The 25,883-nt window shown below is 36.3% G+C and overlaps 1 protein-coding gene across 6 annotated transcripts in view; it reads left to right on the plus strand.

The window, feature by feature from the left end:
• Window positions 1-25,883, plus strand: part of acot7 (acyl-CoA thioesterase 7) — an 89,635-nt gene that overhangs the window by 7,039 nt on the left and 56,713 nt on the right. For 3 of the 6 annotated variants that reach the window (XM_051903497.1, XM_051903502.1, XM_051903499.1), the window contains 5 exons: window positions 1,965-2,121; window positions 12,578-12,669; window positions 14,599-14,713; window positions 15,161-15,175; window positions 17,741-17,827. In XM_051903497.1, coding sequence (XP_051759457.1) covers window positions 1,965-2,121; window positions 12,578-12,669; window positions 14,599-14,713; window positions 15,161-15,175; window positions 17,741-17,827 — 466 coding nt within the window. The remainder of the gene's footprint in view (window positions 1-1,964; window positions 2,122-12,577; window positions 12,670-14,598; window positions 14,714-15,160; window positions 15,176-17,740; window positions 17,828-25,883) is intronic. The other 3 variants (XM_051903498.1, XM_051903500.1, XM_051903503.1) reach the window with 2 other exon arrangements.

A 25,883-nucleotide genomic window follows, 5' to 3' on the forward strand; every position in this document is an offset into this window, starting at 1 on the left:
AACATGCATGCAAAGTTTCAACACACTGATGTGTTTTGACATATGCACACAAAATTTTGGTTACGTTGGTGATGTTCTTGGGTCGATTTGACCTGCATATTTTAATGCTCTAAGGCAACTGTACAGACTCAAAACAATAACATTTCTTGGTTATATTTTGTTGTTTTAGTTTTTTACTACCCTATGAAGCTAAAAAAAAGGAGCTTTTCCTCTTATTTTAATACAAAAAAATATTTTGTCTGCCACATATGGTAAAAATGAGCTATCATTTCTTTTTCTTTTTTTTTTCAGTCTATCTGAAATACTGTCTAACCTACATTGTTTTTCTTGAAATTTTGTGACTTTTTCTCATTTAGGGTCATGAACATGCATTAAAAGTTTCAACACGATGATGTGTTGTGAAATGTGCATACAGAAATTTTATACATTCTTACTGTTCGTGGGTCAATTTGACCCATATAGACAGCCATTCAAAAGCGACAGACCCAAAATACAAAACGCTTCTGTTTTGTATGTCAGAGCTCTTCAACTCTAGTCCTGAAGTGCCAGTGTCTTGCTGGGTTTAACAACTTTTTTTTTTTTTTTTTTTTCAAAGTTTGTGAAAATATAAAGTTGTTTTACCTGTTAATTGTCTGTCCCACTTTTTGAGCATAGTTCAAAATACTTCAGAGCAGACTTAAGTTTGGTATCTTTTTAAAGGGAACACTTCACAGATTATTGTAGAAGTAAAAAAAGTTGTAAAAGTAAAGTTTAAAAAAAAGTTATAGAACTTTATGAAAATGTAATATATATATATATTTTATATTTTATATAAAATATATATTTTACAAAACATTTTCAATTCTAAAACTTCAAGAAAATCAAAGTTAAATATCTGAACAAGTTCTGTGCCAAATTTTAGGTTGATATCTCAAAAAAAGAATTTTCAGTAAGGTTTTTTGTGTCCAAACTTTTTCACTAGATGACATCCAGACTCCACCGGTGACCATATAAGGACTCTTTGATTTCCATATATGGTTTGAGTGATCTGAACCATATTTTTCCATACTTTTCAAAATATTTATGAAGTAGACATAATATTCAGAAGAAGTTTGGGCAGAAATGTTAATATTTGATTTGAATTCAATCCATAAAACACATATAAAAAACATACGGAAAGAATCAGAGCGTGTGTTATAGTTTGGCACCACGTCACAAATGAAGAATCTATCGCTATTTATCTATTGCTCTGTCATTTCTTTTGAAAATCACTCACCAAATATAAAAACTAGAGTCTGAAAGCTTTCAAATGATATATAGTTTGTCAAGATTACCTTAGGTTTAGATTAAGATATTATTGTTATAAATGTATAATGGTAAATGTCCCGTGGATGGGGGGAGGGGCAGTCTAAAAAATAGTGGTTAAAAACATATTTATAAATCATAAATTCAGGTATTTATTCTTTTTAATGTGTGAAAACTATTGATATTAAAAGTTAATTATTTGTACACGATTGTGTGTTTTTTTTTTTTTTTTTTTTTTTTTTAGTGTGATATTTTTTTTTTTATTTTTTTTTTTTTGGGGAATTGTATTGAATCCAGTTAGGGTCAATTTGACCCGGACCATAGAAATCGAACCGTGCGTGAGGGTTAATGCAAAACAATATCTTTCTCATTACTGTAATGTGAAAAAATGTATATTATTTACACTGTAAAGTATTTATACATCATTTTAGAATAAATGCTTATATATATACTTAAACCTTTAAAAATCTATAAAATGTGATACATTTTTTTTTTTTTGGCCCTGATTCAAGCCTTCTGCTTGAAAATGGCCATTGTCTGCTGTAGCCAGTAGAGGGCACTAAATATATGTAGCACAATGTACACACAGTTTAAATGTATCTATTGATGCAGACACTGAGTTGTAGAATCCTGGTATACTAGTAAAGTGCAAATGAATAACATTTTCCTTTGGCAAATAGGATCGCTGTGTAGCTGCTTTGGCCCGGGTGGAGCGCACAGACTTCCTGTACCCAATGTTCATCGGTGAAGTAGCCCATGTCAGTGCTGAGATTACCTACACCTCCAAACACTCAGTCGAGGTGCAGATCAATGTTCTCTCAGAGAACATAGTCACAGGTCAGTAAAAGGTCATAAAGGATTGCTTAATGGAAAGGTTCACACAAAGATGAAAGTTCTGTCATTTTACTAAAGCTCTTGTTGTGGAACAAAATGTATGTACAAGTTACATACATTGAAAGTATATAGTGAACACAGGCTGTCAAGCTCTAAAAATAACAAAAAGATCAAAAAAGTCTAATAATAGTATTCTATATAGTATATGCGCTATATTTTAAGTCTTTAGAAATCATGTTATTGATTTATGTGTGGACCACACAAAGTTATTCATTAAAAATACTCCCCTGCGCCACAGCCCTCTTAGCTCACTGAGTTATTGCATAATCAAACAAAAATCGTGGCATATGATTTACATAAAACCTGACGTGATGCATCTTCACATCTATTAATTTAATCATTAAGAAAAGTGTAAATACTGTATCTCTGAGCGTCTTGAAAATATTGTGTTTAAGCAGCCTGTAATGTCAGCCTCTTGATATTTTTACATATTTATGTGTGTATTTATGTATTTTATATATTTATTTATTTTACGTAATAATAAGTATGTAGTCCTCGAAATTACAGTTAATGTAACAAATTACAATAGATTAAACTAAACAAGTACACAAGACTAAAAACCTTAAAACCTTAAAAGATACAGACACAAAATGTAAGGAATTTTGTTTATAATGATAACTGTATGATAACATCTACATTGTACATGGACTAAATTCATCTAAAGATGGCATCAGCTTACATGAATAATTGAGATTCCATTGAAGCTGATTAAAATAGGTGTTCTGTCATCGTGTACATTCATTTTTCTGGGTTAAAGGTTAGGTTTTATTATTCAAGAGTTCTGTGTCAAAGTTCAGTTTGGTTTGAGACACTGCCAAACACCAGTCAGCCCAGCCTATGTCATTATATAAGTAAAATGAGCTGCAAATGCCGTTTCATGTTGACTTCAAAAGTAGCAATTTATAGCTAATTTCAAAAGGGCCAAACACCCTACTGTTAGAAATACTGAGTGCTTTGCCATATTCATATGAGTAACATAGTTTATCAGTATTTATTTAAACAAATATTGCAAAAGCTGATGCTAGATAATTCCTCTTTCTCTGACCTCAACTCAAGAGGGAGCTATAGCTCAATAAATGCTTTAACTAATCTGAATATAATGTGATGCTAACTTTAGACATAGATAAATATAATTCTTTATCATAGAAAACTGACATGATCTCCTTGAAATTTGTTAATTTGATGGATAGTAATGGAAAGACAAACAAAAAAATAAGAGAAGAAAAAACGTACAGCTAAAACAAAGGCGCTATCCCCAAGGCACATGTTGTTACCACAGCAACAGGGTTGTCATGTGGCAAAAAGCGATCCAGCTTGGCGTGGGCGAAGTACCTAGTCAGTAGTAGTGGAGGAAGTGACTGCAGAAGCCGCTACAAATAAAGACACCTCTGGGCTCCCTCCGCTTAGGAGTGGCCACATTTGATCACTTGCAATGATTTGAACAAAACCAGTAAAAGAAAATGTCTGGGTCATATTTCATATTTCTGAAATCAAAAGAAAGAAACAAGAAACTATTGAAGAATTTCAATGAAACCTAATTTTACGAACATTTTACTGTGACAATACTTAGTGATTTATGTGAATTCCCCCAAAAATTCTTATTACCAAAACAACAACAACAACAACAAAAACACCTCTCACTACAAATGCAAATAAATAAATAAATTTCACAACTTTTGCAATGCCTCTTGATGTAAGTGGATGTAACTGTAATACAACAATCAAAAAATCTAATAGGAAAAATAGCATTAAAATTATTTACTATTTACTATTTAAAATAAAACACCATTATGGTAATGAGAATTTGCCCACCTAGTTGAGATTTGCTATATAGTATATATTACTTTATGTCAGTATATAGTATGTATGCAAGTAGAATGTACTATACATCCAACTTTTAATATATAGCTGGGCAATAATATAGTTTACATTTTTCAACGATATTACAATCAAGCAGTTCAGATTTGCCATTTAAAACATACCACTTAACGTGAGCATATCTATAGGTAAGGTTGGATAAAGTAGTAACACTTCACTGAATATTTATAGCACCTTAATTCATTATGCCTTTACACATTGTAATGCATTATATCTGTTCAAAAATAATTTAATTGTAACAACAGTTATAAGTAAGTTATAAGTTATAAGTACTTCTGTAGAAGAACTGATTATTAAGTGCATTATAAGCATTATTAATGCATTATATTACATTAAGACCTATATATAATGCAGTGTGTATCGAGAGAAGTTATGCTGTTAAAGTTACTCTTGAAGGCACAATATGTAAGATATTTAGATTAAAGTATCCAAAAACCACTAGAACTATATTATATATTTTGTTGACTTGCGTGCTTACGTTATCCCAAACATTTCCAACAATGTTTAAAGGGTTAGTTCACTCAAAAATGAAAGTTCTGACATTAATTACTCATCCTCATATCGTTCCACACCCGTAAGACCTTCGTTCATCTTCGGAACACAAATTAAGATATTTTTGATAAAATAGGGTTAGAGGCTCAGTGAGGCCTGCATTGACAGCAAGTTAATTTACACTTTCAAATGCCCAGAAAGGTACTAAAGTTATATTTAAAACAGTTCATGTGACTACAGTGGTTTAACCTTAATGTTATGAAGCTACGAGAATACTTTTTGTGTGCCAAAAACAAAATAACGACTTTATTCAACATTGGCGATTTCAAAACATTGCTTCATGAAGCTTCAAAGCTTTATGAATCTTTTGTTTCGAATCAGTGGTTCGGAGCGTGTATCAAACTGCCAAAGCCATGTGAACCATTGAAATTTCAAAACACTTATGACGTAACGAAGTCTTGTTTACTGAAATCACGTGATTTTGGCGCTCTGAACTACTGATTCGAAACAAAAGATTCGTAAAGCTTTGAAGCTTCATGAAGCAGTGTTTTGAAATCGCCCATCACTAGATATTGTTGAATAAAGTTGTTATTTTGTTTTTTTGGCGCAAAGTATTCTCGTTCGTTCATAACATTAAGGTTGAACCACTGCAGTCACATGAACTGTTTTAAATATATCTTTAGTACCTTTCTGGGCATTTGAATGTGTAAATTAACTTGCTGTGAATGCAGGCCTCACTGAGCCATCGGATTTTATCAAAAATATCTTCATTTGTGTTTCGAAGATGAACGAAGGTCTTACGGGTGTGGAACGACATGAGGGTGAGTAATTAATGACAGAATTTTCATTTTTGGGTGAACTAATCCTTTAAATCCAGAGAAATCAGCAATTTTAACCAGGACACGGACCGTGTCATTTTGTCGCTTGTCAATGACTTCATATCCGCTTTACCTTCGATTTCCAGTTTTACTTTCTTAGAAACCTTGAAAACCATGGTCACAGATGCTTTATTATATTATGTGTTTTATTAGACAGGTGAGCAACTTTTATTGACAGATAACTAATCATTGTTATATAGCTTAACACGTTTAGTCTTATTGTTTGAATCGCTTGTTTTCTTGATTTATCGTGAGTACCATGTTTCACCATGCCTCAGTGAGAACACTATTTTGTCAAGTGGCTAACATAGCATAATCAGAGAGAGCTTTCTCCATCATACAATATATTTTAAAATTAATTGCATGTCATTTAGCAACACAAGTCATCCAGTTTTTATTAATATGATATTCTAATATCGATCTAGATTACTGCAGTGTGTCTCTCATAGTCTCTCATACCAGCCACCAATGCACAACATAACATTACACTCAAATGTAATGAAATATATGATTGTTTTAACCATGTAAAACAGCGCTGTGTTACCCCACATATGCAATGAAAAGAGCAGATGCGGCCGACTGCAGCATAAACATAATAAAAACTCAGCTGGATTTGTTCCACTCCCACGGCTCTCGGTCCGCCATGCTTCATACCACAGTAACGTTAATAAAACTTTAATACATTAGCTCATCCATAAACATGATTTCTGCCTGAGTCCGTCAGATTCCTTTCCATTGGCTGTGGAGGTGAAGACGACAACTCCCATGAACCCACGCTCATTCACGCCATCATCAAGCTACTCCTTTGTTTTGAATAAGCGACCTCTAGTGGCGTAAATGACATTGTGCCTTTAAATGACTGTTTCATTAAATCTTTTTAATTCTCTGACAAACAATACCTTTTATTCCATAATTTATCCAGTCCACACAATCAATGTTTAATTTTCACTCACTATACATGTTAACCAGTCATTGTCCTTAGCGTGTTGTGTTAAGGCGGCTCTGTCGAGTGGTCTCAGACTGTCTCAGCGCTGCCCCTTTAAAGGCTCGTGCTGAGCCGTAGGGAACCGAGTGGAATGGGGGCATACTTTATGTGCTTCTGTCATGTTAAGTTAACGTCACGCGTCACCAACACAGGCGGCAGTTGCAGAGCGATACCTGCATAGGAAAGCAGTCTACTCTGCAAATGCAGTGTCTTCCTCTAGGATTTAAACAGAACGTAGAGCAAAACCTTTGCCCTTTTCCCACCGAAAGCAGTACCTGCATGTATAGACAGATAAAAACATATGTGAGTTGTATTTTTCAATAAATATGCATGCATGCATCCAAGAATGTAAATGAACCGTGGCCTGGAAATCATTGCTCCTTTATGTCCTCATTCATATACTCTTTGCGCTATTATTGGCTGGCTTCATTAACATGGTTAATAATAAACTGCTGCCACCTAAGTGCATAATAGCAACAGTAACTATCATCATAGCTGGTGTCAGCAGTTTAATTCTAGCCCTCAGTGTAACATCTCGCTCTCTTTTTGCAAAATAGACAATGGTTTTTCCATACATGTATCATACATTGACGTGAGCATTACACATTCTTTACATAGCATCAACAATCAGCAAAGAGGCAAGGTTATAGCAAAAAATCTTTCCATAAACCTTTGTTCCCTGGTCTGACACACATTTAAAGGCTGGGTATGCGTTTGTGTCTGTTTACATACATGTGTGATCTCAGGCTAGGCCATCACGTGATTCTTCTCTCGGGTTAAATACACACACACAGAGACAGTCAGGGCCAATCTTGTCAGCCTCGTCTTGCTCACACTCCTTAGGGGTCTCCTTACTCTGAACGCAGGGGCCGTAATGATTGCATCGGCAGGGCAGCCATCTACACTGCCATCTACACACGTGTTCATACAAATGCAAAATCACATTAAAATGAATACATTTGCTCTCAGTCTATCAGTCTCTCTATTAAACAAACACACGTTTACTTAGCTACTTATCTAAATAAGGACATACCATAGACTTTGATTATATACTGGATGTTTTATATTCTCCCACTTTTAATTATAAATGAAGCTAATTATAAATACTTTTAATTCCAACACAAACCATACTCCTAAAAGACCCACCTAATCCATTTATGTTTTTATAATAAAAAAAATAAATGACACATTTATGAATTGGATTTCCAAATGACAATGTCCCTGGATGTGGAAGATTTTGCCTGATTTAGCTTACTTCTGGAGACAAATATGTCCCCTGTGTATATCTATATAAACCTCACACATACACTTTCAAACATACATTTTGGGTTAGCAACATGCTAAACAATAACCATTACTTATTTTGTGTTTCATTAGATGAGTACTATTACAGTAGATACACTTGCAGATATATATCTTTAACTACAAATTTGTCTAATGAACAACCAAATAGTAATTAGACTAATGTAAACTGACATTTTTAACAAAGTAAAACTACATATCCCTTTAAAAAATACAGTATACTTTAGCATACTTTTAAAAAAAAATACTTATCATAGATATAATATATACTTAAGTTAAACAATGTATTTTTTCAGACACTTAATTGCATGGTATGTGCAATTAAATGAAAATGTATTATAGTTTACATTTATATTAAATGAAGAGTGTTTTTTAACCACTTAAGGAGGACTTATTAGGAGTAATTTCATAATTATTCCTATTTTCTTTGAAATATGATATAGCTTTTTATTGTCAGCACTTGTGCCAAAGTACCAATGCAGAAATTTACTTAATAAACCAACCCAAAGTAAATATTCATTAAAGTTAAAAGTGTGATAATATCCCAGTCCTATATATATATATATACGCATTATATACACAGGGGCGTAAGAAAACTGATACAGAACATACCTGTTTATCAACTCATTTAATCAAATGTATAATAGACATAAACCACCTGTCCTCAGATAACACGATATTTCATGTAGATTAAAATCCAAATTAAACTTGAGAAAAGTTCAGTAGGTGGGAGGGTATGCTGCTAAAGGTGGGCGGATACGGGTTGGCAGAATCTCTAAAAGCTACTCCATCTCTAAACAAATTGTACAGCACACCTGCAATCACTCAGGGTTCTGTACACAGTTGTACTGCACAATGTCTTTTCTCTTGTATCTGACCACTGGGTCCATACTGAAACCAGTGATTAAAGTGTTGGCCGGCAGTAATGGAAAATCTAAGATAGTAATCAAGACCAATCTACTCTGGTAGACGTAAGTCACTAAAAAAACATTTAGATTACTCTAAGCAGACTTTTTTGATATCTAAAGTCAGCATAGTCTGTGAATTTATCATACAAAGAAAATGCACATTTAGTAATTAGATGAAATAAAGTTGAAGTAGCAGTGTAAAACAACATATAAACCACCACTCTCCAAATAGTTGTTAGATGGATTAATGTTTGTTGCTAAGAGACTAATTTGTTAGATAAATATAGGATCAGAGTTTGACTAGTTCCATCTACAGTACACTGTAAAAGCTAAAAGCATGCAGTCCTTAAAAAAAGCTATAACTTAAAAATTACTTTCATGGTGTAACCTAATCCATGTTGGGGAAGCTACTTTGAAGTATGTTAAGCTATAAGCTACTTTACAGTAGGTAGCTACACTACTCGCTACAGTCATTACTCTGAAGCCGAGGATTGATATTTTTATATTAATTGTTTTTATATTTCTGAGTTGAGTTGCTGATAGGAAATCTACATTTTACACTTTTACTGTAAGAAAATATTATTCAAAATTGAAAATGATATACTTGTACTATGGTATCTGACTTCATCTGTCCAGTGAGGGAGCTATTTTTTGCCCACGATTCTTTGCTTGTGGAGAACATGTAAATATCCTGCTGTGTAGAACCATTAGACAAGCTGCTGTGGAAACCAATTAGAGAAGCCATTCTCTCGCCATGGTAGCGGCAGAATCCCTGCATGGTTGTCATAGCAACCGGCTTGTCTGGATGACTTCAACAGAGTGTAAAATGCAAATGCTATTCCCAAAAGCAGTCTGTCAGAATTAATCCTCATCTTTCTGCTGAATTGGTACAGTTCAGTCTTAAATTATTTGTTTTGTGTTCATAAAATGTAGAAGAAAAAGCTTTCATTTATCCATCATATTAGTCTCTGTATTGCAACCTTGCAACATTTGTCAAAATCGGATATCAAAATTGACAGTGTCTACGGCCCCATGCCACTAACAGTCTAAGATTAGGAATTGTTTTTATAGCATCCAGGCATTACTGAGAAAACAAAATGATTATGAATCTTAGTATTATTTCGAAATTTACTGTCTAACTTGAGAGGATTCCCTGCCATAGCCTGATTAGGGGTACAAAAATAATAGAAGAAATGTTAAAAGTTTTTTTTTTTTTTTTTTTAAATGCATACATACAATACAATGTGTATTCCTAAAGTGTCATCTTTAGTTTCAGCAAATTAGATATTATCATCAAGATCATTTAGATGCTAAAGAATCAATTGAAACCAGTTTTGTTCAGCTTGGTCCCTAGTCATGACAAACCAGGAAATGTCAAGGAATTGCTAATTTTCAGCCCTGGCATTGTCATTATACAGGTGCTGGTCATATAATTAGAATATCATCAAAAAGTTCATTTTTTTATTATAAATTATTTTTTAAAAATGAAACTTTCATATATTCTAGATTCCCTACATGTAAAGTAAAACATTTCAAAAGTTTTTTTTTTTAAATTTTGATGATTAGAGCGTACAGCTCATGAAAGTCCAAAATCCAGTATTTCAAAATATTAGAATATTTCCTAAGATCAATCAAAAAATGGATTTGCAAAACAGAAAAGTTCAAGTTCTTTAAAGTATGTTCTTTTGTGCACTCAATACTTGATCGGCAGGACATATTACAGCAAATGACTTGCTCCTAGCACAAATTACTGCATCAGTGAAGTGTGGCATGGAAGTGATCAGCCTGTGGCACTGCTGAGGCACTACTGAGCCTTCAGATCATCTGTATATTGTTGGATCGACTGTTTCTCATCTTTCTCTTGAAAATATCCCATAGATTCAGGTCAGGCATATTGGCTGGCCAATAAAGCACAGTAATATCATGGTCAGCAAACCACTTGGAAGTGGTTTTTGCACTGTGGGCAGGTGCTAAAGTCCTGCTGGAAAAGGAAATCAGCATCTCCATAAAGCTTGTCAGCAGATGGAAGCATAAAGTGCTCCAAAATCTCCTTGAAGATGGCTGCATTGACTTTGCACTTGATAAAACACAATGGACCAACACCAGCAGACGTCACGGCCCCCCCAAATCATTATTGACTTCAGAAACTTCACACTAGACTTCAAGCAGCTTGGATTCTGTGCCTCTCCAGTCTTCCTTCAGACTCTGGAACCATGATTTCAACATGAAATGCAAAATTTACTTTTATCTGAAAAGAGGACTTTCGACCACTGTTCACTGTCCAGTTCTTTTTCTCCTTAGCCCAGGTAAGATGCTTCTGACGTTGTCTTTGGTTCAGAAGTGGCTTGGTAGTCCTTTTCCTGATGATGTCTGAGTGTGGTGACTCTTGATGCGCTGACTCCGGCTTCATTCTACTCATTGTGAAGCTCTCCCAAGTGTTTGAATCGGCTTTACTTGACAGTATTCTCAAGCTTGCGGTCATCCCTGTTGCTTGTGCACCTTTGCCTACCCGATTTCTTCCTTCCAGTCAACTTTGCATTTAATATGCTTTGATACATCACTCTGTAAACAGCCACCCCATTCAGTAATGACCTTCTGTGACTTACTCACTTTGTGGAGGGTGTCAATGATTGTCTCCTGGACCATTGCCAAGTCAGCAGTCTTCCCCATTAGTGTGGTTTCAAAGAACAAAAGATACCCGGAATTTATACTGTAGGGATGGTCATTTAATGAAACTCAAATGTAAATATTCTAATATTTTGAGATACTGGATTTTGGACTTTCATGAGCTGTACACTCTAATCAACAAATTTAAAAAAAAAAAACTTTTGAAATGTTTTACTTTACATGTAGGGAATCTAGAATATATGAAAGTTTCATTTTTTAAAATAATTTACAATAAAAAAATGAACTTTTTCACGATATTCTAATTATATGACCAGCACCTGTATATCTTTCTCTGCTCAGTTATATAATATCTCAAAACTTAAAGTTGCTCTTTGTATGTGCTGTCTCTGTAAAATGATTTAAAAAATCCTTATCAATTGTAAACATACGATTGGAAATACATACATACAGAACATATTCTGTTTTCTTACAATAGAAAGTTTTTGTTTCATACATGTGAGGATTACTTTTCCTATACAGCATGCTTTGAAGGAAACAAAACTTTCAAAATCTCAAGATTTTAGAATGCAAATTAAATCCAGAATTTCCTTATTTTTGGTGTGTCATTATCACACTCATTGATAGTTTCATTAATTCATGGTTTGCCATTCTGTGTGACGGCCTTAATTGTGTACTTATCTGCTCAAGCGCATGGTTTTCCTCTTGCAAATCTCTCTCATGTCTAATAAAAACAGCCTACCCAAAATAGCCTCACTTGCTCTTTAGAGAACAAACCAGCTTCACTATGAGATGCTAAAGTCTCCATGACAACACCATAAACTTGGTCTCAACGTATCAGTTTCCTAAGAGTTTGTTGGAAGATATGGTCTTTTTCGATGATTGAAAATATTTTCCAATATATTTTGTGGCTGTATCTTTTTATGACCTTTTAGAAAAAATTCTCAGCAGCTCCTGTGCTTTTTGGAGAACCTCAGATGTAACAAACTTGTTACAATTACTATTGTGGGGACCTCCTGAAAGCCGGGCTCCCCTAGAATCGTCAAGTCAAGTCATCTTCATTTATATAGTGCTTTTCACAATACACATTGTCTCACAGCAGCTTCACAGTGACAATAGGAAAATTATTAAATCACTTCCGTTGTAAAAATTGTTAATTATTACTTTAGGTCACCACCTTTTGTCCCTCTAGCTGACGGCCCTGCTTGCCATTACTATACTTTGTTTTATTTTACATTACTCTTTATGTGATAAATGCACTGAATTTGAAGAGATTTTTGAGTTCATATTCACTTCTGATTATGCTGATATTATTTTTTTGCTTTTTGTAGGTACCAAAAAAGTGACCAACAAGGCAACGCTGTGGTATGTTCCACTCTCCCTTCAAAATGTGGCTAAAATCATCGAAGTTCCTCCTATTGAGGTAAGAGTCTGTACATCAGTGAACACATTGGGTCTCATTGGGTCAATCTGTGTACAAACGTTTTCACGAACAAATGATGATTCACCAAAAACCTTTATACTAAAATGTATTCTAATTTTTTTTTTTTTTTTAAAAAAGGAAAAACTGAAAACACCGAACGCAAAAAGCATTTACTTTGTGCAGCCTTAAAATCATGTTAAAAAGTTATATTTCATATCAACACGACTATAATTATATATTATATTATATTATAAACACTTTATACTTAAAATTCACTGTTTGGATTTAAATAGGCAAATGCTTAAAGGATTAGTTCACTTTAAAATTAAAATTACCCCAAGCTTTACTCACACTCAAGCCATCCTAGGTGTATATGTCTTTCTTCATTCTGATGAACACAATCAGAGTTATATTAATAAATATGCTGGCAGTATAATGGCAGTGAACGGGTCCAACGAGTATAAAGCTCAAGAAAGTGCATCCATCCAAAGCAAAACATACTCCAAACAGCTCTGGGGGTTAATAAAGGCCTTCTGAAGCAAGGAGATGCATTTGTGTAAGAAAAAATATACCTATTTTAACAAGAAGTAAAATATCTAGATATCTAAAATATCTAGCTTCCGCCAGACCCCCCCCAAGCCGTGTGGAATACGTTTTGCTTTGGATGGATGCACTTTCTTGAGCTTTATACTCGTTGGACCCGTTCACTGCCATTATAAAGCTTAGATGCATCAGGGTATTTATTAATATAACTCTGATCGTGTTCATCTGAAAGAAGAAAGTCATATGCACCTAGGATGGCTTGAGGGTGAGTAAAGCTTGGGGTAATTTTCATTTTAAAGTGAACTAATCCTTTAAGTGTCTATGATTGGATCATTATTGCAGTGATTATTATGTTTCTAGCATGTTATATGATTGACAACTGTGCTTCTAACCCTAATTGATGGAGTGTGTATCTTATCATTTCTGTGGGAAGACACATCATGGCCATATTCCAGGATGACAAGATTCATCAGACTCAAATTGTGAAAGAATGGTTTGGAGGAAGCATGAAGAATTATTTTCACACATGAATTGGCACCTCCAGTCCAGACCTTAAATTCATTGAAAGTCTTTGGGATTTGCTGGAGTAGACTTTACAGAGTGCTCGACTCTTGCATCTTGCACAATCTTGACCAAAAACTGATGCACCTCTTGATGGAAATAAATGTTGTGATGTTATTTCCATCAAGAGCTGCATCAATTTTTGGTCAAGATCTTGCCAAACATGTAACATAATCACTGCAATAATGATCAGGTCATAGACTCTTAAGCATTTGCCTATTTAAATCCAAACAGCAATTTTTTTTGGCCAGGCAGTGTATTATAAAATTATTAAATAAATGAATAAATAATAGGCCTACAATTTAATTTCATCCGTCTGCAGAGAGCGACGAAAGGCTGTAAAGGAAAGGTGTTGTGGAAAGTCCTTAAATGGAGATGGTCTGGGAGTGTTTTATGCAAATGACTAACCTTGTGTATGTGGCCACTTATTTAGAATACTCCAAATTCACTAGAATGAGTTTAAGAAAATTCATGTGCATACACGTGTTGTGAATTAGGCAGAGATTTTTCGTGAGAAGTTCTGTGCGTACAAATACAAAATAATCCACACAATTATTAGTAAATGAGACCCATTGTATCTTCTCCAAGGAGTGACATTAGAACATGTATTTTGTACCAATATTCAATATTTATCTATATTTTTTATTATTGTCACTGTTCACATATTTTCAAGTACAAGTACAAATCAAACATTACTCAAATGTGAAAGGTTTTGCCAAATAATTATGCCTAATATTCACTAACATTTCTCAATCTAGTAGATTTTTTTTTTTACATGAGTTACTTGTGACAATCTTTCTTCTTAAATGTTTTTGTCCATTGCAGTACTCCAGCTCAGAGCAGGAGGAAGCAGGAAAAAAGAGATATGAGGCTCAGAAATTAGAGCGATTAGAGACCAAAGAGAGGAATGGTGAGATCCTCATGTCTGTTTCTCTTCCAGGTAACGCTTCCTCCTTCATGTCATTACACATCCTTATCCTCATTGAACTCGTGTGTTTGATGTGTTAGTGATCACATGGATTGACCCCATCCGGGTAAATATATAGCAGATGTGAAACATGTACCTTGCAAAAAGCACTGGCAATAACATGGTACAGTAATACCATAACAGGTGGTAATAAAATGGCATTTTGATACCGTATTATCGAATGATTAGAATACACATTAACTATGGTACTTTAAATGGTACCATAGTACCATGTCTGTATATTCAAAAACATGCTATTACTATATGTCCAACAAACATCATAATTTCTTAACCATGTTTAATATTTTTGCTGGTGATATAATGATTGCTCTGCTTGTTGGACATTTTATATATCACTAAGAGTTGAACAGAGTCTCATCTTGACATCATTTTATGTTATTTTGCTCTGATGCTGCACAGATAGACAGACAAAAGGTATGTATAATTTTTTTCCCAACGAACTATGAAGTTAATTGTCAAATAATACATCCAGGAGTATGTATGTATGTATGTATGTATGTATTGTTTTTTTTCCCATCCCGCTCCCGCAATGGTTCTATTCCGCACGCACCCGCTCCCGCCTAAAATTCACTCTGTGTTCACCCGCTATCCGCATATAGCCTAGTGATTTTCTTCCCGACCCGACGGGTCCCGCTAAAGATCGTTTCCAGAATCTCGCGTTTAAACTTCCCCTAAAGAAAGAGTGATTGGGGATAACAAATATAAAATGTTGCATATACAAGATTTGTATTTGTTATTTGTCTATGATGCTGTCAACAGCCTAAAAAATGTCAGAGAAAAAATGTCACAAAGAATAATAGGCTAAATATCACAGAGAAAAATAGGCTAAATTAAATAGCCTACAACATGTCCCTCAAAACTATAGGCTAAGCCAAAATTATAAACGAAAACTGTTGGCTTACTAGCTATACTGAAAAATGAAATCTTTTTTAACATCCACGCAAGAACAGAATGACGCTGACTGACGACCGTTTCAGAACGTCTCTCCTCCAAAATCTGATCACAAAGGTTGAGTGATCTCTGAAGGTGCACTCGCGCAGACCTCTAATGCAAAGAACATATATTGCCAGGTTTCTCAGGAAAGGGAACTGGTGACTGTGTGAACGCCACCACTGCAGAAAGTTTTGTTCACTTTAAGTTCAAGCACAGATGCGCTGATGTCAAAGCATCTCGGGAGCGACCGGGTTATTGTCAGACCGCCCGCTCCCGCCTAAAGTACACTATAGTTACCGACTATAGCAATCCGCCTTTCATTCAAAATTTAATCCCGCGCAGCAAGAAATCTTATCGGGAATGCAGACCTCTAATTCGTTTTTTCATTTACAAACCCGATTCCAAAAAAGTTGGGACACTGGACAAATTGTGAATAAAAAGGAATGCAACGATGTGGAAGTTTCAAATTTCAATATTTTATTCAGAATACAACATAGATGACATATCAAATGTTTAAACTGAGAAAATGTATCATTTTAAGGGAAAAATAAGTTGATTTTAAATTTCATGGCATCAACACATCTCAAAAAAGTTGGGACAAGGCCATGTTTACCACTGTGTGGCATCCCCTCTTCTTTTTATAACAGTCTGCAAACGTCTGGGGACTGAGGAGACAAGTTGCTCAAGTTTAGGAATAGGAATGTTGTCCCATTCTTGTCTAATACAGGCTTCTAGTTGCTCAACTGTCTTAGGTCTTCTTTGTCGCATCTTCCTCTTTATGATGGGCCAAATGTTTTCTATGGGTGAAAGATCTGGACTGCAGGCTGGCCATTTCAGCACCCGGATCCTTCTTCTACGCAGCCATGATGTTGTAATTGATGCAGTATGTGGTCTGGCATTGTCATGTTGGAAAATGCAAGGTCTTCCCTGAAAGAGACGACGTTTGGATGGAAGCATATGTTGTTGTAGAACTTGGATATACCTTTCAGCATTGATGGTGCCTTTCCAGATGTGTAAGCTGCCCATGCCACACGCACTCATGCAACCCCATACCATCAGAGATGCAGGCTTCTGAACTGAGCGCTGATAACAACTTGGGTTGTCCTTGTCCTCTTTAGTCCGGATGACATGGCGTCCCAGTTTTCCAAAAAGAACTTCAAATTTTGATTCGTCTGACCACAGAACAGTTTTCCACTTTGCCACAGTCCATTTTAAATGAGCCTTGGCCCAGAGAAAACGCCTGCACTTCTGGATCATGTTTAGATATGGCTTCTTTTTTGACCTATAGAGTTTTAGCTGGCAACGGCGAATGGCATGGTGGATTGTGTTCACCGACAATGTTTTCTGGAAGTATTCCTGAGCCCATGTTGTGATTTCCATTACAGTAGCATGGTAGCATGGTACAGTAGCAGGGCCCGAAGATCACGGGCATCCAGTATGGTTTTCCGGCCTTGACCCTTACGCACAGAGATTGTTCCAGATTCTCTGAATCTTTGGATGATGATATGCACTGTAGATGATTATAACTTCAAACTCTTTGCAATTTTTCTCTGAGAAACTCCTTTCTGATATTGCTCCACTATTTTTTGCCGCAGCATTGGGGGAATTGGTGATCCTCTGCCCATCTTGACTTCTGAGAGACACTGCCACTCTGAGAGGCTCTTTTTATACCCAATCATGTTGCCAATTGACCTAATAAGTTGCAAATTGGTCCTCCAGCTGTTCCTTATATGTACATTTAACTTTTCTGGCCTCTTATTGCTACCTGTCCCAACTTTTTTGGAATGTGTAGCTCTGATGAAATCCAAAATGAGCCAATATTTGGCATGACATTTCAAAATGTCTCACTTTTAACATTTGATATGTTATCTATATTCTATTGTGAAAAAAATATAAGTTTATGAGATTTGTAAATTATTGCATTCCTTTTTTATTCACAATTTGTACAGTGTCCCAACTTTTTTGGAATCGGGTTTGTATTTGCAGATCTTTATATTAAATTATATTCATATAATAATGTTTTCTCCATTTTCTCTTCTTCCTTAGAGCCTTACACTGTTGCATTTAGTCAGTCAAGTCTGATCCACCTCATTGGCCCATCTGACTGCACGATGCATGGCTTTGTACATGGAGGTAATAAATTTAATAAATCTTTTATGATTATTACTACACTTTATTAATTCTATTCAAACGATTTTAAATAGTTCTGACAAAACTGTTTAGTGCTGTCTTAAAACCATGCTAACATTAGATTCTGTTATCAACCGTGAATGTTAGTGAAGTCTCTTGTGCGCTGTTTGCTTGCCATGTATGGGTGACCCTTAATGAAGTTGCTTCCCATGACAAGAATTTCAAACCGGTCACTTGTAAGTTCTATTTTAGTTAGAAAGGTGGCATCTTGTTTTTCAATCCAGGATTTGTCTGGTAGTAATTAGAACTAAAACATGGCAACCATGTATGAACGAAAATTTACGAATGCATATGTATCATATTGAACAGAACTGAGAAATTATTGACTAGTTGTAATGCTTGAGAAACTATTGGTCATTCAGTGTTTCTGTAAAAAAGACTAATAATACTAACAAAATTCTATTGCTACTAATGCTACTCTTATTAATATACAACATGCTAAGATCTGTCAGATCTGTTGGGTTTATGAATATTAATCACATTATCTGCATTCATTTGAACTGAATGGCTGAAATCAAAACATGGATGGTGACAGGTGAGCATTGGCCAATGTGATTGCTGCTTGTGCATTAATTATGCCAACTTCTGAAAAACATAGCCAGCATTGGCTTCTGCTTGGTCTTAAAAACTTTGTTTTACGCTGAAGGCTAAAATAATTTTGTCATTTTGCCAAAAAGAAAAAAAAGAAATTTAGCATGTCATTATATGCGTGATTCTCTCTCTTTCTCTCTCTTTGCATTTGAGGGAAAAAAAAAAATCTTTTTTTATGAGCGACCCATCACTAACACTCAATCAGAATTTTCTAGTGTAGGCGGTCATAGGATACAATACACAGTGAAAATATATGTTCTAAACTTGTTCTTATCCTCTAATACAATCACTTGCAAATGAAATCGAACAATTTTTTAAGCCAGTGGCTAATGACAGACATTATTTAGAAGCCCAGAACAAAATTTTGTCGTATTTACTTGCAATGTAGAGGGTTGGCTGTAACCACCACCGCCTCATTTATACATGCATGACAAGAAGTCAACTCACTGACCTGAATGAATTACATAAACACAAGAACATCAGCAGCACAATCCATGTAAAAGCCGTAACAGGGAACATTTGACACACACAGTTGAATCTAAACCTTAATTTTAGATCTTTAAAATGTCTCCTACCAGACATTTGTATTTTTTATTTATTTGATACTAAGCTCAAGCCTGAAAATTGAGGTTTTAAAACTGGTATGCTATATGTACACACACGCACACACATGCACACACACACACTTATATTATTTCACTATATAAGTGAGGATATTTGGCCCTCACAATTATAGCCAAACCTGTACACACACAAACACACACACATTGTAGTTATTACATGTTTGTAAGAAGGAAGAGAGGATAAAAGTAAAAGGAGTGGTGCATCAATAATTTGAGAAAGGGAAAGCCGAACAAGAAATGGTAGGATGTCAGTAAATGAAAGAATCATTTCATATCTTGTCACAATTATTTATATAATAACTTGCATGAATGTTGCATGCATTCAAGTCAAAGCATGTCTAGTGATTAGTCAAATTCTTGTTACATTTCCATTTGATGTTTACACAGTTTCAAAGTTGCATTAAAATATCATCAAGTTTATGATTTTAAAGCATAGGTAACACTTTGCAATAAGGTCCAATTTTTCAACATTAGTTAATGCATTAGCTAACATGAACTAACAATGAGCAATTTATTTTTTACAGCATTTATTAATCCTTGTTAATGTTAGTTAATAAAAACGCAATATGTTAATGTTAACTGATACAATTATTGATTTTGTATTAGTATATGTTGAATATTAACATTAACTAACATTAACAAATGCTGTAGAAGTATTGTTCATCGTTCATTTGTTGTTAACAAATGTTAACAAATGATATAAAACCTTAGTCATACCAAAGCATTTTAACATTTCTAACAACTACAGTAATAGAGCAAAATTAATATTTTTGTAGGCCTATCTTATTTTTTTATTTTTATTTTTTTTTACTACTGAATGTTTTTTGGCTACTATTATTAATAATGATGTTTTTTTTGGACTAGTCAGATCCTCAGTAAATACTGCAGGTGTAATGATGATCACAGAGGTGTCACAGCTTTAATTTAACGTAACTGTGTACTCACTAAAAGCTACATCAATCACAGATCAGTAATTCAAGTTTATTTGATTCAGATGGGGCCGAAAGTGAGTGGGTGAAGTGTTTACTTTGTAATTAGTTCATTTCTGCCAGTTTGACCCATTGAGGTTGATTTGTGGACTGACTGTGAGCATGTAGGCAGGCATTATTGCATTGTCAGGATAATCAGCCAGTTGTAGTGCAACAGAGACTGACTGTTGTCTGTATCTAGCAGTTCCCTCTGAAATTCATGCCTTGCTTAATAAGAGCTCATTGAGAACACAATGATCTCCAGGGAAGCAAAAGAGACATTATCTTCCTCTGATACTTTATTTGCTAGTGTAGCTGTTAGACAGTGATATTTTACGCAAAAGAAAAATCATCACACAGTTGTGGGGGTGGACCATAAGATCACTACCCAAAACACACTAACATCCGCACAGCAATGCACCAACACCCACTCAGAAACACATTAGCAACTGCACTGCAACAACCTAAAAACCATTTACAATTCTAGCATTGCAGCTGCAAGTTTAGCATGAACAAGCTCCTAGGTTTATTTATTTATTTATTTATTTATTATTGATGCATGAAAGTACCTGGAAGTGTTTTGATATTGATGATGTGTGGAATGCAGACAAGTGTTAGAAATCCCAGAATTCTAATAAATATAATAATAAATAAATAATGAATTGATAAAGACCTGGAGAAAGCCTGCAGTACGTTTTATTGGCATATTAAAAAGAATCTTTTTTGACAAAGCATAAAATATGCACATTAAATATACATACTCATTTACACATATATGTGGTAAAAATAAAAAAAATAAAATATGAAAATGTAAATAATTTAGTAGGTTATTACATTTGTTTGTGATGTTATGTGTTATTTATTGTGCATTGGGTGGTGCTGTCACACTACTTATAGGGATAGTTCATACAAAAATGAAAACTCTGTCATCAATTACAAACCTCATTGGTTCTTGCAGAAGCTTAAACATGATGGCGTGGCACACAAAAATGAACTTCATTGGTTCTCGCTCATCAAGCGTGCTTGAACTTCCATTTATCAAATTTGATTGCTCTACGTGCGTTTGCTGATCACTGAATGACAGCCTGAATTAAATCTGTTCATCATATAAAGTTATCGTGTCTCTTAAGAAGAATTTGCAGGGCTCAGCGCTAAGGATCTTTTTTACGGGCCTGGTCGGGCCAGTAATTTAAATATTTGTATAATATAGTTATTGTTTTCTGTGTTTTTGACCGATGTAACCTTAATAAACTAGCCTAACTCATATAAATTTCAAATATTGTTAAAGGGGGAGTCTAATGCTATTTCATGCATTCTGACTTATTTACACTGTTAAAGAGTTGCATTCTCATGCTAAACATGGCCAAAGTTTCAAAACACGAGTTGTTTTTTATTTATAATGATGTCGCAGCTTGCAGACGATCACTACGCAAAAGCTGCGCATGCTCATGACTCTTTAGCTCTGCCCACGGCAGGCACGCCTCCAGAAGCTCGGCTTTTTTTGGAAAGAGTCCGTACAGCGTATCTATCTTTTATAAATATGATAAAACTAAAGACTTTTTGGAGATATGAAGGATGCAGTACTACTCTATAGGTGCTCAAGATTAACATGAGATTGGCGGAAACTGTGTGTTATGTACCCTTTAAAGACAAGTAAATAAAGTAGACAGTCAGTAATAAAAAAAACAAAAACAAATAATCAAATAATGAGCAATAACACAAATAAATACAATAGAACAAACACAAAAATAAAACAGACCTTTTCTAGTTTTTTAGGTTGGTCTAACAGTAGTTTTCAGATACATAAACTGAATAAAGCAGTCAAATGTGAAATAACACTGCATAGTCCACTGTATAAGTTAAAGGTAGATTAATCCTTATTAAAGTTACAAAAGCTATTCAGTCAAGATTCTCCCCCCCGTCTTGTTGTTTTATTAACATTAAAAAACACAGGCAACAACAAGAATATTAGGCTGCTGTCACTTTAAGACTTAATTCATGGATCCAATATACTGTTTTTCCATTCCACCGCACTACTTTTCTGTTGTTTATCAATGAAAAGGCACGCTAGACGGACGTCTTTAACAGTTGTGCTTGCGTCTCACATCTTTTGCAGCACCTCACACATGACACAGCATTCTAAAAATGTGACGCTCAAGTTAAAAGAAGTTCAACTTTTTAAAAAACTTGTGTCTAGACCTTGCGGTTTTATTCACTCAACTGACCTGCAGCTCGTGCTTTTAACAGCAAAAACTACTGTACTGTTGGACACTTCAATGATGTTTAGGTCCAACATCATCTTCACAGATGGCTTCTTGTTGGGCCTTTGGGATGCAATAGGGCCTTAGTCTCACTTTCGATGATTATGTCATGGTACACCACTGTGGTCCGTCCTAACAGTAGGGAGAATACATTTGAATGTTGGCTTATCAACTCCAGGAGTTCTTGCTTTTGGTTTGGGGTCAGTTGGGCTCCCATCTCCACTTCCAAAGGCAATTAAGAAAGGACTTGGGATGACAGGTTAAAGAGCAGACATTGTTCTGGGTCATACCACTTCTTGATTAAATTCACATGATGGGTCTGGTAGATCCGACGCTGGCCGGGCTGCCTTACCTTATAGTTCACTGTATCCACTCTATTAACCACTTCATACGGCCCATGTCACTTGGCGAGAAACTTGCATTCGTGGGTGGGAACAAACACCATGACCTTTTCTCCTGGTTGATACTCTCTTAGTTGGGCCTCTCTGTTGTAGATTCATGCCTGGGCCTCTTGAGCTTGTTCCATGTGCTCTCAAACAATTGGCCACATCTGAGTCATCCATTGGTGCTCTGCTTCACATGTTCCACCACAGAGTGATATGGCTACGAATGGGTTTCCCAGACCTTTTTAGCAATATCCATCACACCTCTGGTCCTCTGTCCATAGAGAAGTTTGAATTTGGAAAATCATGTGGAGCTCTGTGGTACTTCCCTGATGTAGAATAACACAGGGCAGCAACTGATCCCAGTTTTTCCCATCCACCTCAATCAGTTTCTTGAGCATTTGCTTTAAGGTCTGATTAAACCTCTCAATCAACCCATCTGTTTGTGGATGATAAATCGAGGTACAAATCTGGCTCACCTTTAACAGTTTACACATCTCTTTCAGAAATTTGGACATGAAACAGGTACCCTGGTCTGTTGGAATCCCCTCTACAATGCCCACTCGGCTAAAAGCTGGAACATCTCTCTGGCCACCACTTTAGCAGTTGCTTCTTTAGGGGTATTGCCTCTGAATATTGGGTGGCATAATCCAGAATCAGCAAAATGTAATGATGGCCCCTGCTGGATTTGGGCAATGGCCCCAGGACATCCATAACAATTCTTTGGAAGGGAATCTTGATAATGGGTAAAGTAATCAATGGGTTGTGATAGATTGTCTTTAGGCTGGTCTTCTGGCAGGTTGCACACTGTCTGCAGTAATCTTCAACTGCTCGCTTCACCCCTGGCCAGTAAAACCTCCTCAGTATGCGTTCATATGTCTTCTCTGTTCCCAGGTGGGCACCCAGGAGGTTGAAATGAGCCAAGTACAATACTCTGACGATATAGGGTTTAGGTACCAGCAGCTGTTCAACAACCTTGTCTTCAATCTTAATGACTTGCTACAGTATGGTATTTTTAACAACAAAATGTGGATAATTTAATAAACTTACTTCCTCCAATAACTGGTCGTCAATATCCTTGATGCTTCTCCAAGCCTGTTCGAAGTTAAGGTCTTGTAGCTGAGCTGTGCCAAACTGCCCTGGCTGGTCACTTTCCATCATTTCTGCTTGGGAGAACTCAGAAAATTTCACTGGTGAAGGGATTCTCTGCTTCATTTTTAGAGTGGCCATTTACTACTCCTTTTTCTGTGATCACAGACCCATTCCCTGATTCCTGGCCTGAGGGTGCTGCAAAAGACTGGAGAGTCTGGGGTCTCTTGGAGCTTTGCTTAACTTGACTTTTAGGCCTTCAATGGGGTTTTTGGTTGGCTAGAGGCCAATAACACTCATACACTGGGCAGTCTCTACCTACCAGGACTGGTACCGACAGGCTTTCGTTCACCCCCGCTTTAAAAGTACACACTCCTCTCGGGGTGACCATCTTTATCTGCACGGTGAGTTGGCTTTTTTTAGTGGTGGGGGTCAAATTCCCACTGTACTAGGGTAACTATACTTCCTGAGTCTAGTAGGGCTTCTCTATCTCGGTTGGCCAGTCTTACTGGGATACAGGGAGCCGTTGTACCCTGGCGTGACTAATAGGTTGTCCCATAGTGATAAATCTTACTGTCCGCTGAGGGCATGGATTCTTTTTTTCCCAGCCATCTTCAGGAGAGGTGACCTTCCTGTCCACATGAGTAACACATTTGTGGGTTCTTGTTGCTGAGGGGCTGCCAGGGAGGTGGATTCGGAGGCTGGGCCTATGTGACTGACCATGTCAACTGTGAGTCAGCCTAGTACTTTAGTGGCCCCCCTCTTTCTCCTCTGGTACTCTGACGGCCCATTCTGAGAAGATCATGATTTGCTTTCATTACCTTTCATTAACTGTCGGTATGACTGGTTTGCACAGCATAGTACTTTGCCTCAGCTGGCAGGGAATGGATGCAACAGTCTAGCACTACAGTATTCTTTCCACCAATGGGAGCCGTCCCCTATAATGAAGCAGGCCTTTTTCATTCTGGTTAATGTGGCTATCTGAGGTCTTACTGGCTGGATTGGATCAAAAGTCCATGCATGGAAACGTTGGGCATGAGTGTGGATGCTATGTCCATAGTGGGCCAAGATGGCCTTCTTGAACTTCCCATAATCAGCTGCATCTCTAGAGACCAGATCTTGACAGGTCCTCTGGGCTTCCCCTATCAAAAAGGTGTCAAAAGGCACCCCCATCATCTTCAGGCCATTTCTCTCTGGTTGTGATCCTCTCTAATAACTCCAGGTAGTATTCCAAACCATGTTCACTCATTAGTGAGGACCTGCCCTGAGTCTAGGGTGCCTCTGGTTTTGGACATAACCTGACACATGACCTTAACTGACTCCCTAAGGGCACTTTGCTCCTTCCTCTGTTTGTCATGACTGGTCAACAAGGCATTAATTGCATCTTCCATTATGTCCTTGTCTGGGTCTAGGTTTGTGGAAACTCAAGCACTAACTGCAAATGCCCACATTCTCCACCATCTATGTGACACGGGCGCCAAGGCGAGGAGAGGTTTAAGCTGCCACAAAACACAACCACAAGAGAGGCGGGAGCAGGGTTAACAGAAATAAATATTATTTAGCCAAGAACATAGGAATTTTAACTGGAACGTAGGTTCTTTGTGGTGGCGTTGTTCCCAACATCTGTTTCAATGCTATGCCACCTTGAAGGGGGAAGACAGAACAGAAGAAAGGCAAAGTCGTTAAGGAAGATGTTGCGGATGAAGGTTAACTCTGTCTTTTTACTTTTCATCCGGTTTTTCTTTAGGCCACCCTGTGCTTCAGCACCTCATCCTGGGGAAGTCTGTACCCAGGACCATACAACTTGAGTGAAGCAGAGTTCCTAGATTTATGGTGACCTTCATTAGAATTTCATTGGCTAGAGCTGTGGGTGGTTCCATGTTTGGAGGGTGAGCAGGTGGAAGTACTCACAATTGATGACTTTTCCTAGCTGGAACCTGATCTTTTGGTCCTGGGCTCCTCTTTCCAATATTGGATTGTCACAACATACATGTTCTCAGATTTTGTCAGGAGTTTGGCGTAATACTCAGCAATATTATTGACTTGACTGCACTGACACTATTGGATGAGAGCTGAACTGACCT

Source organism: Ctenopharyngodon idella, chromosome 8, assembly GCF_019924925.1.
Source record: "Ctenopharyngodon idella isolate HZGC_01 chromosome 8, HZGC01, whole genome shotgun sequence".
In the NCBI taxonomy this organism is placed as follows: domain Eukaryota; kingdom Metazoa; phylum Chordata; class Actinopteri; order Cypriniformes; family Xenocyprididae; genus Ctenopharyngodon; species Ctenopharyngodon idella.